The 18328-nt window shown below is 41.3% G+C and overlaps 1 protein-coding gene across 3 annotated transcripts in view; it reads right to left on the reverse strand.

The window, feature by feature from the left end:
• LOC124264807 (cubilin-like) overlaps positions 1-18328 on the reverse strand; it is a 142024-nt gene that overhangs the window by 72601 nt on the left and 51095 nt on the right. For all 3 annotated transcript variants that reach the window (XM_046699598.1, XM_046699597.1, XM_046699599.1), the window contains 2 exons: positions 9239-9397; positions 8452-8518 (listed from right to left, as the gene is read on the reverse strand). In XM_046699598.1, coding sequence (XP_046555554.1) covers positions 8452-8518; positions 9239-9397 — 226 coding nt within the window. The remainder of the gene's footprint in view (positions 1-8451; positions 8519-9238; positions 9398-18328) is intronic.

Consider the following 18328-nt stretch of genomic DNA (forward strand, 5'->3'; position numbering starts at 1 on the left):
GAGGTACATTATCTCACCCTGTAATTCATCAGGTCCCAAGGTACATGATCTCACTCTATAATTCATCAGGTCCCGAGGTACATGATCTCACCTATAATTCATCAGGTCCCGAGGTACAGGATCTCACCCTATAATTCATCAGGTCCCGAGGTACAGGATCTCACCCTATAATTCATCAGGTCCCGAGGTACAGGATCTCACCCTATAATTCATCAGGTCCCGAGGTACAGGATCTCACCCTATAATTCATCAGGTCCCGAGGTACAGGATCTCACCCTATAATTCATCAGGTCCGAGGTACATGAACTCAGACTATAATTCATCAGGTCCCGAGGTACATGAACTCAGACTATAATTCATCAGGTCCCGAGGTACATTATCTCACCCTATAATTCATCAGGTCCTGAGGTACAGGATCTTAGCCTATAATTCACCAAAGGACAAATCACAGAGGTAAGAGTCAGGTTGACTGCTTCGCCCCGATTCCCAGCCCCGGATCCAAGGATCTTTCAGTTCTCTGTCCCAGATGGCGAGTTCATTCAGCTTAAGGGCAAAGGGGCTCGGTAAGCTCTCTGTTCGAGATTTTGTCCCAACCTAAGCAGTTGACCCTCACTTAACCCTACTAAGCTTAGTCCGTGATTGACAGGGAACACAGGTGAAGAAAGCTTTGAATTCTCCATTGCATTCGGAATTCATATTCCTACCACAGAGTGATGTTATGGCATGCTGTTTTGACAACGTATTACATTTCAAGATGATAGCGTTTGGACTACTTCAGTTTTGTAAAGTGGTGAGTTTCAAGTAGTTGCAGCAATCTTGACTCAGAAGTAGAACCTTCTTGGTGAAGGGAGAAGAACCTGAACAGTAGCGAACCTGGTCACAAGAGATCAGACAGACAGGAGTCTCCACTTGGTCGGTGACGGGATAGGGCGCCAGTGATGAACAGTTTGGACGATATAGGACGCCAGTGATGAGCAGTTTGGACGATATAGGGCGCCAGTGATGAGCTGTCTGGATGAGATAAGGCACCAGTGATGAACAGTCTTGACGATATAGGGCGCCAGTGATGAACAGCTTTGACGATATAGGGCACAAGTGATGAACAGTCTGGATGGGATAGGGCACCAGTGATGAGCAGTTTGGACGATATAGGGCGCCAGTGATGAGCTGTCTGGATGAGATAAGGCACCAGTGATGAACAGTCTTGACGATATAGGGCGCCAGTGATGAACAGTCTTGACGATATAGGGCACCAGTGATGAACAGTCTGGACAGGATAGGGCGCCAGTAATGAGCAGTCTGGACGATATAGGGCGCCAGTGATGAGCAGTCTTGACAATATAGGGCGCCAGTGATGAGCAGTCTTGACGATATACGGCGCCAGTGATGAGCAGTCTGGATGAGATAAGGCACCAGTGATGAACAGTCTGGACGATATAGGGCGCCAGTGATGAACAGTCTGGACGGGATAGGGCGCCAGTAATGAGCAGTCTTGACGATATAGGGCGCCAGTGATGAGCAGTCTTGACGATATAGGGCGCCAGTGATGAACAGTCTTGACGATATAGGGTGCCAGTGATGAGCAGTCTGGACGATATAGGGCACAAGTGATGAACAGTCTGGACGGGATAGGTCGCCAGTGATGAGCAGTCTGGACGATATAGGGCGCCAGTGATGAGCAGTCTTGATAATATAGGGTGCCAGTGATGAACAGTCTTGACGATATAGGGCGCCAGTGATGAACAGTCTGGACGGGATAGGGCGCCAGTGATGAGCAGTCTGGACAGGATAGGGCGCCAGTGATGAACAGTCTGGATGATATAGGGCGCCAGTGATGAACAGTCTTGACGATATAGGGCGCCAGTGATGAGCAGTCTGGACGATATAGGGTGCCAGTGATGAACAGTCTTGACGATATAGGGTGCCAGTGATGAACAGTCTTGACGATATAGGGCGCCAGTGATGAACAGTCTGGACGGGATAGGGCGCCAGTGATGAGCAGTCTGGACAATATAGGGCACCAGTGATGAGCAGTCTGGATGATATAGGGTGCCAGTGATGAACAGTCTGGACAATATAGGGCGCCAGTGATGAGCAGTCTTGACGATATAGGGCGCCAGTGATGAGCAGTCTGGACAATATAGGGCGCCAGTAATGAGCAGTCTGGACGATATAGGGCGCCAGTGATGAACAGTCTGGATTGGATAGGGCGCCAGTGATGAGCAGGCTGGTTGAGAAGGGCTTCAGTGATGAACAGTGTCGACGAGATAAGGTTGATATAACATCCATACGGTTGAAGTAACACCCATATGGCCAATGTAACACCCATACGGTTGATTAAACACCCATACGGTTGATGTAACACCCATACAGTTGATGGAACACCCATACGGTTGATGGAACACCCATACGGTTGATGGAACATCCATACGGTTGATGGAACACCCATATGGTTGATGTAACACCTATACAGTTGATGGAACATTATCAAATAACTGTAATACATCCCATGAAATGTGTTATCTGGTCTGTGACAACCTTGAGCTGATCATGTGCAAACGATAGAATATGTACTTGATCTTACGTTGAAGCATGAGCAACCAACATCCCAGTGGTGGGAGCATCAGATTAATGCAGGCAATGTCCCACAGAGATGACCGGGATCCATAATCCAGGAGGTATCTTCTGCACTAGAACTGATGAGGCTCACTCGGGTGCGGTTCCACACTGACTGAACCATGAGGAATAGGAGTCTCCACTTTGTCGGTAATGAGCACCCTGGACAGGATAGGGTGAGATCCATGAGGGACAGGCGATTGACTGGTGAACATTACACAAGATGGCAGTCAGAGGGATGCAGGCTTCCAGCTACCACAAAAGATGGCAGTCAAAGGGTTGCAGGGACGGCGACCATCACACAAGATGGCAGACAGAGGGTTGCAGGCTTCCAACCATCACACAAGATGGCAGTCAGAGGGTTGCAGGGACGGCGACCATCACACAAGATGGCAGTCAGAGGGATGCAGGCTTCCAACCATCACACAAGATGGCAGTCAGAGGGTTGCAGGGACGGCGACCATCACACAAGATGGCAGACAGAGGGTCGCAGGCTTCCAACTATCACACAAGATGGCAGTCAGAGGGTTGCAGGGACGGCAACAATCACACAAGACATGGACGCCAACCATCACACAAGATGGCAGTCAGAGGGTTGCAGGGACGGCAACCATCACACAAGACAGGGACGCCAACCATCACACAAGATGGCAGTCAGAGGGTTGCACACTTCCAACCATCACACAAGACGGCAGTCAGAGGGCTGCAGGGACGGCAACCATCACACAAGACAGGGACGCCAACCATCACACAAGATGGCAGTCAGAGGGTTGCAGGGATGGCGACCATCACACAAGATGGCAGTCAGAGGGTTGCAGGCTTCCAACCATCACACAAGATGGCAGTCAGAGGGTTGCAGGCTTCCAACCATCACACAAGATGGCAGACAGAGGGTTGCAGGCTTCCAACCATCACACAAGATGGAAGTCAGAGGGTTGCAGGCTTCCAACCATCACACAAGATGGCAGACAGAGGGTTGCAGGCTTCCAACTATCACACAACATGGCAGTCAGAGGGTTGCAGGGACGGCAACCATCACACAAGACAGGGACGCCAACCATCACACAAGATGGCAGTCAGAGGGTTGCAGGCTTCCAACCATCACACAAGATGGCAGACAGAGGGTTGCAGGCTTCCAACCATCACACAAGATGGCAGTCAGAGGGTTGCAGGCTTCCAACCATCACACAAGATGGCAGACAGAGGGTTGCAGGCTTCCAACCATCACACAAGATGGCAGTCAAAGGGTTGCAGGGACAGCGACCATCACACAAGATGGCAGACAGAGGGTTGCAGGCTTCCAACCATCACACAAGATGGCAGTCAGAGGGTTGCAGGGACGGCGACCATCACACAAGATGGCAGTCAGAGGGATGCAGGCTTCCAACCATCACACAAGATGGCAGTCAGAGGGTTGCAGGGACGGCGACCATCACACAAGATGGCAGACAGAGGGTCGCAGGCTTCCAACTATCACACAAGATGGCAGTCAGAGGGTTGCAGGGACGGCAACAATCACACAAGACATGGACGCCAACCATCACACAAGATGGCGTCAGAGGGTTGCACACTTCCAACCATCACACAAGATGGCAGTCAGAGGGTTGCAGGGACGGCAACCATCACACAAGACAGGGACGCCAACCATCACACAAGATGGCAGTCAGAGGGTTGCAGGGATGGCGACCATCACACAAGATGGCAGTCAGAGGGTTGCAGGCTTCCAACCATCACACAAGATGGCAGTCAGAGGGTTGCAGGCTTCCAACCATCACACAAGATGGCAGACAGAGGGTTGCAGGCTTCCAACCATCACACAAGATGGCAGTCAGAGGGTTGCAGGCTTCCAACCATCACACAAGATGGCAGACTGAGGGTTGCAGGCTTCCAACTATCACACAACATGGCAGTCAGAGGGTTGCAGGGACGGCAACCATCACACAAGACAGGGACGCCAACCATCACACAAGATGGCAGTCAGAGGGTTGCAGGCTTCCAACCATCACACAAGATGGCAGACAGAGGGTTGCAGGCTTCCAACCATCACACAAGATGGCAGTCAGAGGGTTGCAGGCTTCCAACCATCACACAAGATGGCAGACAGAGGGTTGCAGGCTTCCAACCATCACACAAGATGGCAGTCAGAGGGTTGCAGGGATGGTGACCATCACACAAGATGGCAGTCAGAGGGTTGCATGCTTCCAACCATCACACAAGACGGCAGTCAGAGGGTTGCAGGAATGGCGACCATCACACAAGATGGCAGTCAGGGGGTTGCAGGGATGGCGACCATCACACAATATGGCAGTCAGAGGGTTGCACGCTTCCAGCTACCACACAAGATGGCAGTCAGAGGGTTGCAGGCTTCCAACCATCACACAAGATGGCAGTCAGAGGGTTGCAGGCTTCCAACCATCGCACAAGATGGCAGACAGAGGGTTGCAGGCTTCCAACCATCACACAAGATGGCAGTCAGAGGGTTGCAGGCTTCCAACCATCACACAAGATGGCAGACAGAGGGTTGCAGGCTTCCAACCATCACACAAGATGGCAGTCAGAGGGTTGCAGGGATGGCGACCATCACACAAGATGGCAGTCAGAGGGTTGCATGCTTCCAACCATCACACAAGATGGCAGTCAGAGGGTTGCAGGGATGGCGACCATCACACAAGATGGCTGTCAGAGGGTTGCAGGCTTCCAACCATCACACAAGATGGCTGTCAGAGGGTTGCAGGGATGGCGACCATCACACAAGATGGCAGTCAGAGGGTTGCAGGCTTCCAACCATCACACAAGATGGCAGTCAGAGGGTTGCAGTGACAGCGACCATCACACAAGATGGCAGGCAGAGGGTTGCAGGGATGGCGACCATCACACAAGATGGCAGTCAAAGGGTTGCAGGCTTCCAACCATCACACAAGATGGCAGTCAGAGGGTTGCAGGGACGGCGACCATCACACAAGATGGCAGACAGAGGGTCGCAGGCTTCCAACCATCACACAAGATGGCAGTCAGAGGGTTGCAGGGACGGCGACCATCACACAAGATGGCAGTCAGAGGGTTGCAGGGATGGTGACCATCACACAAGATGGCAGTCAGAGGGTTGCAGGGATGGTGACCATCACACAAGATGGCAGTCAGAGGGTTGCAGGGATGGCAACCATCACACAAGATGGCAGTCAGAGGGTTGCAGGTTTGGCTGATCTGTAGACACATCTGAAGGTGGAACAGATGGCACAGAACCTGCTGAGGTAATGTCTGAGGGAGCGTCTCGGAAATCATAGTGTGTCGGGCATGGGAAGTTTTGACAAGGAAGCCTTCACTGTAAAAGTTTCATCTTCCTTGAGGCGAACTGTTCGAACTCTTCAGATCTTTGTTTGAGTCTCTATCCTGTATGCATCTTCCTTCAGGCGAACTGTTCGAACTCTTCAGATCTCTGCTTGAGTCTCTATCCTGTATGCATCTTCCTTCAGGCGAACTGTTCGAACTCTTCAGATCTCTGCTTGAGTCTCTATCCTGTATGCATCTTCCTTCAGGCGAACTGTTCGAACTCTGCACATCTCTGCTTGAGTCTCTATCCTGTATGCATCTTCCTTGAGGCGAACTGTTCGAACTCTTCAGATCTCTGCTTGAGTCTCTATCCTGTATGCATCTTCCTTCAGGCGAACTGTTCGAACTCTTCAGATCTCTGCTTGAGTCTCTATCCTGTATGCATCTTCCTTGAGGCGAACTGTTCGAACTCTTCAGATCTCTGCTTGAGTCTCTATCCTGTATGCATCTTCCTTCAGGCGAACTGTTCGAACTCTTCAGATCTCTGCTTGAGTCTCTATCCTGTATGCATCTTCCTTGAGGCGAACTGTTCGAACTCTGCACATCTGTGCTTGAGTCTCTATCCTGTATGCATCTTCCTTGAGGCGAACTGTTCGAACTCTTCAGATCTCTGCTTGATTCTCTATCCTGTATGCAACTTAAACCAGCTTTTCACGTACCATTTAAGAATATTGAGCATTCATCTGCACGGACCAAGACAGTCACATGATCAACCAGGGTTATGTCACATGATCAACCAGGGTCATGTCACATGATCAACCACGGACCTGAGAGGTCTTATATCAGTAAATGGATCAGGGGGTGTTTGGGAAAGCTGTTCAGAGAGGCTGAAAACTTTGTTCAAGGTTGTTTCCTCTCAACAGTTAAAGAACAAATGAAAATGCATTATGTGAGATAGGATTCAATAAAACAATTGTATATTCCTGTCTTCAACATCTGTCTACCCCAATCTAGCGTCTACCGTGTCTACCCTCATTCTGCCCAACTGCCTACTTCTGTGAACCCCTGTCCACTTCTGTCAACCAATCTCACTAACACACACATCACTAACACACACATCACTAACACACACATCACTAGCACACACATCACTAACACACACATCACTAGCATACACATCACTAACATACACATCACTAACACACACATCACTAGCATACACATCACTAACATACACATCACTAACACACACATCACTAACATAAACATCACTAGCATACACATCACTAACATAAACATCACTAACATACACATCACTAACACAAACATCACTAACATACACATCACTAACACACACATCACTAACATACACATCACTAACATAAACATCACTAACACACACATCACTAGCATACACATCACTAACATACACATCACTAACATACACATCACTAACACACACATCACTAACACACACATCACTAGCATACACATCACTAACATACACATCACTAGCATACACATCACTAACATACATCACTAACACACACATCACTAACACATACATCACTAGCACACACATCACTAACACACATCACTAACACACACTTCACTAGCATACACATCACTAACACACACATCACTAACACACACATCACTAGCACACACATCACTAACACACACATCACTAGCATCCACATCACTAACACACATCACTAACACACACTTCACTAGCATACACATCACTAACACACACATCACTAACATACACATCACTAACACACACATCACTAGCACACACATCACTAACACACATCACTAACACACACTTCACTAGCATACACATCACTAACACACACATCACTAACACACACATCACTAGCACACACATCACTAACATACATCACTAACACACACATCACTAGCATACACATCACTAACATACATCACTAACACACACATCACTAACACACACATCACTAGCATACACATCACTAACATACATCACTAACACACACATCACTAACACACACATCTCTAATTATGTCAACCAATGTATATAATTCTGTCAACCCCTGAGTACTTTGGTCAACAACTGTCTACTTCTAACAAACAGTGTCTACTTCTGTCAACCCCTGTCTACTTCTGTCAAGTAGTGTTTACTTTTGTCAAGCAGTGTCTACTTCTGTCAACCCCTGTCTACTTCTGTCAAGTAGTGTTTACTTTTGTCAAACAATGTCTACTTCTGTCAACACCTGTCTACTTCTGTCAAGTAGTGTTTACTTTTGTCAAACAATGTCTACTTCTGTCAACAACTGTCTACTTCTGTCAAGTAGTGTTTACTTTTGTCAAGCAGTGTCTACTTCTGTCAACAACTGTCTACTTCTGTCAACCAGTGTCTACTTCTGTCAACCCCTGTCTACTTCTGTCAAGTAGTGTTTACTTTTGTCAAGCAGTGTCTACTTCTGTCAACCAGTGTCTACTTCTGTCAACCAGTGTCTACTTCTGTCCCACTGTCTACTTGTGTCTAGCCCTGTCTATTTCTCCCTGTGTCTATACACCCACCTGTTGTATTCCATGACTGTGTAGGAACGGAGAGTTGTTGCGGCGAGGGTTCGCACTCCAGCCTCACCTGGACACATGATACACATTAAACGTTCATCATAAACACTTTGTAGTGTAAACCTTATATAACCTGTAAATGGCAGTTACAAGTGTGTCACGTATAGGGAAATTATGCCAACTCGTTACTGTAAGATATATGCTGTCATCATTCCTCACCACTTTCAGCAGTATTGACGACAGTATCATGTATGCCGCCATGTGAATCACATTGAATCACTCTACATTATTCCTGAATTTCAATTAGTCACTACTACTAAATGCTAACATCGTATTATTGAACAGGAAATATTGGCAGAACACTGGGTAATTCAACATAAAATGCATTAAAAATAATTACCAAAGTTCCATCATTAACCAACATAAAACACTTACCCACACTTCATGGCCTTATATCTTATAACACTACATAACATTCTACACTGAAATACCAGCGCCTTGAGCATGCACCAGTTGTGTGGACATGTGCGCTATAGAAATATCCTATACATCTAAGTGAGTGTCTTTAGTTTTACGCCACCTTCAGAAATATTCCAGCAATATCACAGTGAGAGACACCAGAAATGGGCTTCACACATTGTACCCATGTGGGGAATCGAACCTAGGTCTTCAGCGTGACTAGAGAACACTTGAACCACTAGGCTACCCCACTGCCCCTTACACTGTAAGTTGCGCAACACCAACACAACACTACAGGTGCTATAAATATAATATATGCTGTATGTCGTACACTCTGGGCTGGCTTGTATCTTCATCACATAGGCTGACTTCTGGGAGTAGGGTGTGGAGAGGATGGTCGACTCTATAAACATCTCAGGGCTGACCACTCGTGAAAACATGTCCGACATTGCACATGCCGACACCAGCTGCATGGAGGAGTTGTCTGCCCCTGGAATCAAGATTGGTACGAATCTGTGTGTACATCATCACTAACATACATCACTAACATACACATCACTAACATAAACATCACTAACACACATCACTAACACACACATCACTAACACACACATCACTAGCATACACATCACTAACATACACATCACTAACACACACATCACACTAACACACACATCACTAACACACACATCACTAACATACACATCACTAACACACACATCACTAACACACACATCACTAACATACATCACTAACATACACATCACTAACACACACATCACTAACATACACATCACTAACATACACATCACTAACATACACATCACTAACATACACATCACTAACATACACATCACTAACATACACATCACTAACATACACATCACTAACATACACATCACTAACATACACATCACTAACACACACTATCACTAACACTAACACACATCACTAACATACATCACTAACATACACATCACTAACATACACATCACTAACACACATCACTAACATACACATCACTAACATACACATCACTAACATACACATCACTAACACATACATCACTAACATACACATCACTAACATACATCACTAACACACACATCACTAACATACACATCACTAACATACATCACTAACATAACATCACTAACATACACTCACTAACATACATCACTAACATACACATCACTAACATACACATCACTAACACACACATCACTAACACACATCACTAACACACATCACTAACACACACATCACTAACATACATCACTAACATACACATCACTAACATACACATCACTAACATACACATCACTAACACACACATCACTAACATACACATCACTAACATACACATCACTAACACACATCACTAACATACACATCACTAACATACACATCACTAACATACACATCACTAACATACACATCACTAACATACATCACTAACATACACATCACTAACACACACATCACTAACATACACATCACTAACATACACATCACTAACACACACATCACTAACACACACATCACTAACATACATCACATCACAACATACATCACTAACATACACATCACTAACATACATCACTAACATACATCACTAACATACATCACTAACAAACACATCACTAACATACACATCACTAACATACATCACTAACATACACATCACTAACATACACATCACTAACATACACATCACTAACATACATCACTAACATACACATCACTAACATACATCACTAACATACATAACATACACATCACATCACTAACATACACATCACTAACATACACATCACTAACATACACATCACTAACATACACATCACTAACATACACATCACTAACATACATCACTAACATACACATCACTAACATACACATCACTAACATACATCACTAACATACATACACTATCACACTAACATACACATCACTAACATACACATCACTAACATACACATCACTAACATACACATCACTAACATACACATCACTAACATACACATAACATACACATCACTAACATACACATCACTAACATACACATCACTAACATACATCACTAACATACACATCACTAACATACATCACTAACATACACATCACTAACATACACATCACTAACATACACATCACTAACATACACATCACTAACATACACATCACTAACATACACATCACTAACATACACATCACTAACATACACATCACTAACATACACATCACTAACATACACATCACTAACACACACATCACTAACATACACATCACTAACATACACATCACTAACATACACACATCACTAACATACACATCACTAACATACACATCACTAACATACACATCACTAACATACACATCACTAACATACACATCACTAACATACACATCACTAACATACACATCACTAACATACACATCACTAACATACACATCACTAACATACATCACTAACATACACATCACTAACATACACATCACTAACATACATCACTAACACACACATCACTAACATACACATCACTAACATACACATCACTAACATACACATCACTAACACACACATCACTAACATACACATCACTAACATACACATCACTAACATACACATCACTAACATACACATCACTAACATACACATCACTAACACACACATCACTAACACACACATCACTAACATACATCACTAACATACATCACTAACATACACATCACTAACATACATACTAACATACATCACTAACACACACATCACTAACATACACATCACTAACATACACATCACTAACATACACATCACTAACATACACATCACTAACATACACATCACTAACATACACATCACTAACATACACATCACTAACACACACATCACTAACATACATCACTAACATACACATCACTAACATACACATCACTAACATACACACACATCACTAACATACATCACTAACACACACATCACTAACATACACATCACTAACATACACATCACTAACATACACATCACTAACACACACATCACTAACATACACATCACTAACATACACATCACTAACACATCACTACACACATCACTAACATACACATCACTAACATACACATCACTAACATACACATCACTAACACACACATCACTAACATACACATCACTCACTAACACATACACATCACTAACATACACATCACTAACATACACATCACTAACATACACATCACTAACATACACATCACTAACACACACATCACTAACATACACATCACTAACATACACATCACTAACATACACATCACTAACACACACATCACTAACATACACATCACTAACATACACATCACTAACATACACATCACTAACATACATACATACACTACTAACATACACATCACTAACATACACATCACTAACATACACATCACTAACATACACATCACTAACATACACATCACTAACATACACATCACTAACATACACATCACTAACATACACATCACTAACACACACATCACTAACATACACATCACTAACATACACATCACTAACATACACATCACTAACACACACATCACTAACATACACATCACTAACATACACATCACTAACACACACATCACTAACACACACATCACTAACATACACATCACTAACACACACATCACTAACATACACATCACTAACATACACATCACTAACATACACATCACTAACATACACATCACTAACATACACATCACTAACATACACATCACATACACATCACTAACATACACATCACTAACACACACATCACTAACACACACATCACTAACATACACATCACTAACATACACATCACTAACATACACATCACTAACATACACATCACTAACACACATCACTACATACACATCACTAACACACACATCACTAACATACACATCACTAACATACACATCACTAACATACACATCACTAACACACACATCACTAACATACATCACTAACATACACATCACTAACATACACATCACTAACACACACATCACTAACACACACATCACTAACATACACATCACTAACATACACATCACTAACACACATCACTAACATACACATCACTAACATACACATCACTAACACACATCACTAACACACACATCACTAACACACACATCACTAACATACACATCACTAACATACACATCACACATCACTAACATACACATCACTAACATACACATCACTAACATACACATCACTAACATACATCACTAACATACACTAACATACACACTAACATACACATCACTAACATACACACTATCACTATCACAACACACATCACTAACATACACATCACTAACATACACTAACATCACTCACTAACATACACATCACTAACATACACACACATAACATACACATCACTAACATACACATCACTAACACACACATCACTAACATACATCACTAACATACACATCACTAACACACACACATCACTAACATACATCACTAACATACACATCACTAACATACACATCACTAACATACACATCACTCACTACATACACATCACTATACATACAACATACACATCACTAACATACACATCACTAACACATCACTAACATCACATAACTAACACACATCACTAACATACACATCACTAACATACACATCACTAACATACACATCACTAACATACACATCACTAACATACACATCACTAACATACACATCACTAACATACACATCACTAACACTACACATCACTAACATACACATCACTAACATACACATCACTAACATACACATCACTAACATACACATCACTAACATACACATCACTAACATACATCACTAACATACATCACTTAACACACACATCACTAACATACACATCACTAACATACACATCACTAACACATACACACATCACTAACATACACACATCACACTCAACATACACATCACTAACATACACATCACTAACATACACATCACTAACATCACTAACATACACATCACTAACATACATCACTAACATACATCACTAACATACACATCACTAACATACATCACTAACATACACATCACTAACATACACATCACTAACATACACATCACTAACATACATCACTCACTAACATACATCACTAACACACACATCACTAACATACACATCACTAACATACATCACTAACATACACATCACTAACACACATCACTAACATACACACATCACTAACATACACATCACTAACATACACATCACTAACATACACATCACTAACATACACATCACTAACATACATCACTAACACACACATCACTAACATACACATCACTAACATACACATCACTAACATACACATCACTAACATACACATCACTAACATACACATAACATACACATCACTAACATACACATCACTAACATACACATCACTAACATACACATCACTAACATACACATCACTAACATACACATCACTAACATACACATCACTAACATACACATCACTAACATACACATCACTAACATACATCACTAACATACACATCACTAACATACACATCACTAACATACACATCACTAACATACACATCACTAACATACACATCACTAACATACACATAACATACACATCACTAACATACACATCACTAACACACATCACTAACATACACATCACTAACATACATCACTAACATACACATCACTAACATACACATCACTAACATACACATCACTAACATACATCACTAACATACATATCACTAACATACACACTACACACATCACTAACATACATCACTAACACACACATCACTAACATACACATCACTAACATACACATCACTAACATCACAACATCACACTAACATACACATCACTAACACATCACTACATCACACTAACATACACATCACTAACATACACATCACTAACATACACATCACTAATCACTAACATACACATCACTAACACACACATCACTAACATACACATCACTAACATACATCACTAACATACATCACTAACATACACATCACTAACATACACACTCACATAACACATCACTAACATACACATCACTAACATACACATCACTAACATACACACTAACACATCACTAACATACACATCACTAACATACACATCACTAACATACATCACTAACATACACACACTAACATACACACTAACACACACATCACTAACACACATCACTAACACACATCACTAACATACACATCACTAACATACACATCACTAACATCACTACACACACATCACTAACATACACATCACTAACATACACATCACTAACATACACATCACTAATACACACATCACTAATACAATATCATATCACTACTCACATACACACATCACTAACATACATCACTAACATACACATCACTAACATACACATCACTAATCACATCACTAACATACACATCACACATCACTAACATACACATCACTAACATACACATCACTACACATCACTAACATACACATCACTAACATACACATCACTAACATACACATCACTAACATACACATCACTAACATACACATCACTAACATACATCACTAACATACACATCACTAACACACACATCACTAACACACACATCACTAACACACATCACTAACATACACATCACTAACATACACATCACTAACAAACACATCACAACATCACTAACTAACATACACATCACTAACATACATCATCATCACTAACATACATCACTAACATACACATCACTAACATACACATCACTAACATACACATCACTAACATACACATCACTAACACACACATCACTAACATACACATCACTAACATACATCACTAACACACATCACTAACACACACATCACTAACATACACATCACTAACATACACATCACTAACACACACATCACTAACATACATCACTAACATACACATCACTAACACACACATCACTAACACACACATCACTAACATACACATCACTAACATACACATCACTAACACACACACATCACACACATACACATCACTAACATACACATCACTAACATACATCACTAACACACACATCACTAACACACACATCACTAACATACATCACTAACATACACATCACTAACATACACATCACTAACATACACATCACTAACATACACATTACTAACATACACATCACTAACATACACATCACTAACATACACATCACTAACATACACATCACTAACACACACATCACTAACACACACATCACATACACATCACTAACATACACATCACTAACATACACATCACTAACATACACATCACTAACATACACATCACTAACATACACATCACTAACACACACATCACTAACATACACATCACTAACATACACATCACTAACACACACATCACTAACATACACATCACTAACATACACACATCACTAACATACACATCACTAACACACATCACTAACATACACATCACTAACATACACATCACTAACACACACACATCACTAACATACACATCACTAACATACACATCACTAACATACACATCACTAACATACATCACTAACATACACATCACTAACATACACATCACTAACACACACATCACAACACTAATCACTACACACATCACTAACACACATCACTAACATACACATCACAACATACACATACTACATACACATCACTAACACACACATCACTAACATACACATCACTAACATACACATCACTAACATACACATCACTAACATCACTAACATCACTAACAACACACATCACTAACATACACATCACTAACATACACATCACTAACATACACATCACTAACATACACATCACTAACACACACATCACTAACATACACATCACTAACACACACATCACTAACATACACATCACTAACATACACATCACTAACATACACATCACTAACATACACATCACTAACATACATCACTAACATACATCACTAACATACACATCACTAACATACATCACTAACATACACATCACTAACATACACATCACTAACATACACATCACTAACATACACATCACTAACATACATCACTAACACACACATCACTAACATACACATCACTAACATACATCACTAACATACACATCACTAACATACACATACACAACACATACATCACTAATCACACACATCACTAACATACACATCACTAACATACACATCACTAACATACACATCACTAACATACACATCACTAACACACACATCACTAACATACACATCACTAACATACATCACTAACACACACATCACTAACATACATCATCACTAACATACACATACATCACTAACATACACATCACTAACATACACATCACTAACACACACATCACTAACATACACATCACTAACATACTACACATCACTAACATACATCACTAACATACATCACTACATACACATCACTAACATACACATCACTAACATACATCACTAACACATACATCACTAACATACACATCACTACATCACTAACACACACATCACTAACACACACATCACTAACACATACATCACTAACACACACATCACTAACATACACATCACTCACTAACATACACATCACTAACACACACATCACTAACACACACATCACTAACATACATCACTAACATACACATCACTAACATACACATCACTAACATACACATCACTAACATACACATCACTAACATACACATCACTAACATACACATCACTAACATACACATCACTAACATACACATCACTAACATACATCACTAACATACACATCACTAACATACACATCACTAACATACACATCACTAACATACACATCACTAACATACATCACTAACATACACATCACTAACATACACATCACTAACATACACATCACTAACACACATCACTAACATACACATCACTAACATACACATCACTAACATACACATCACTAACATACATCACTAACATACACATCACTAACATACACATCACTAACATACACATCACTAACATACACATCACTAACATACACATCACTAACATACACATCACTAACACACACATCACTAACATACACATCACTAACATACACATCACTAACATACACATCACTAACATACACATCACTAACATACACATCACTAACACACACACATCACTAACACACACATCACTAACATACACATCACTAACACACATCACTAACATACACATCACTAACACACACATCACTAACATACACATCACTAACATACACATCACTAACATACACATCACTAACATACATCACTAACATACACATCACTAACATACATCACTAACATACACATCACTAACATACACATCACTAACATACACATCACTAACATACACA

This window comes from Haliotis rubra, unplaced genomic scaffold, assembly GCF_003918875.1.
Source record: "Haliotis rubra isolate DU_JTF1 unplaced genomic scaffold, ASM391887v1 Scf945, whole genome shotgun sequence".
Classification (NCBI taxonomy): Eukaryota; Metazoa; Mollusca; class Gastropoda; order Lepetellida; family Haliotidae; genus Haliotis; species Haliotis rubra.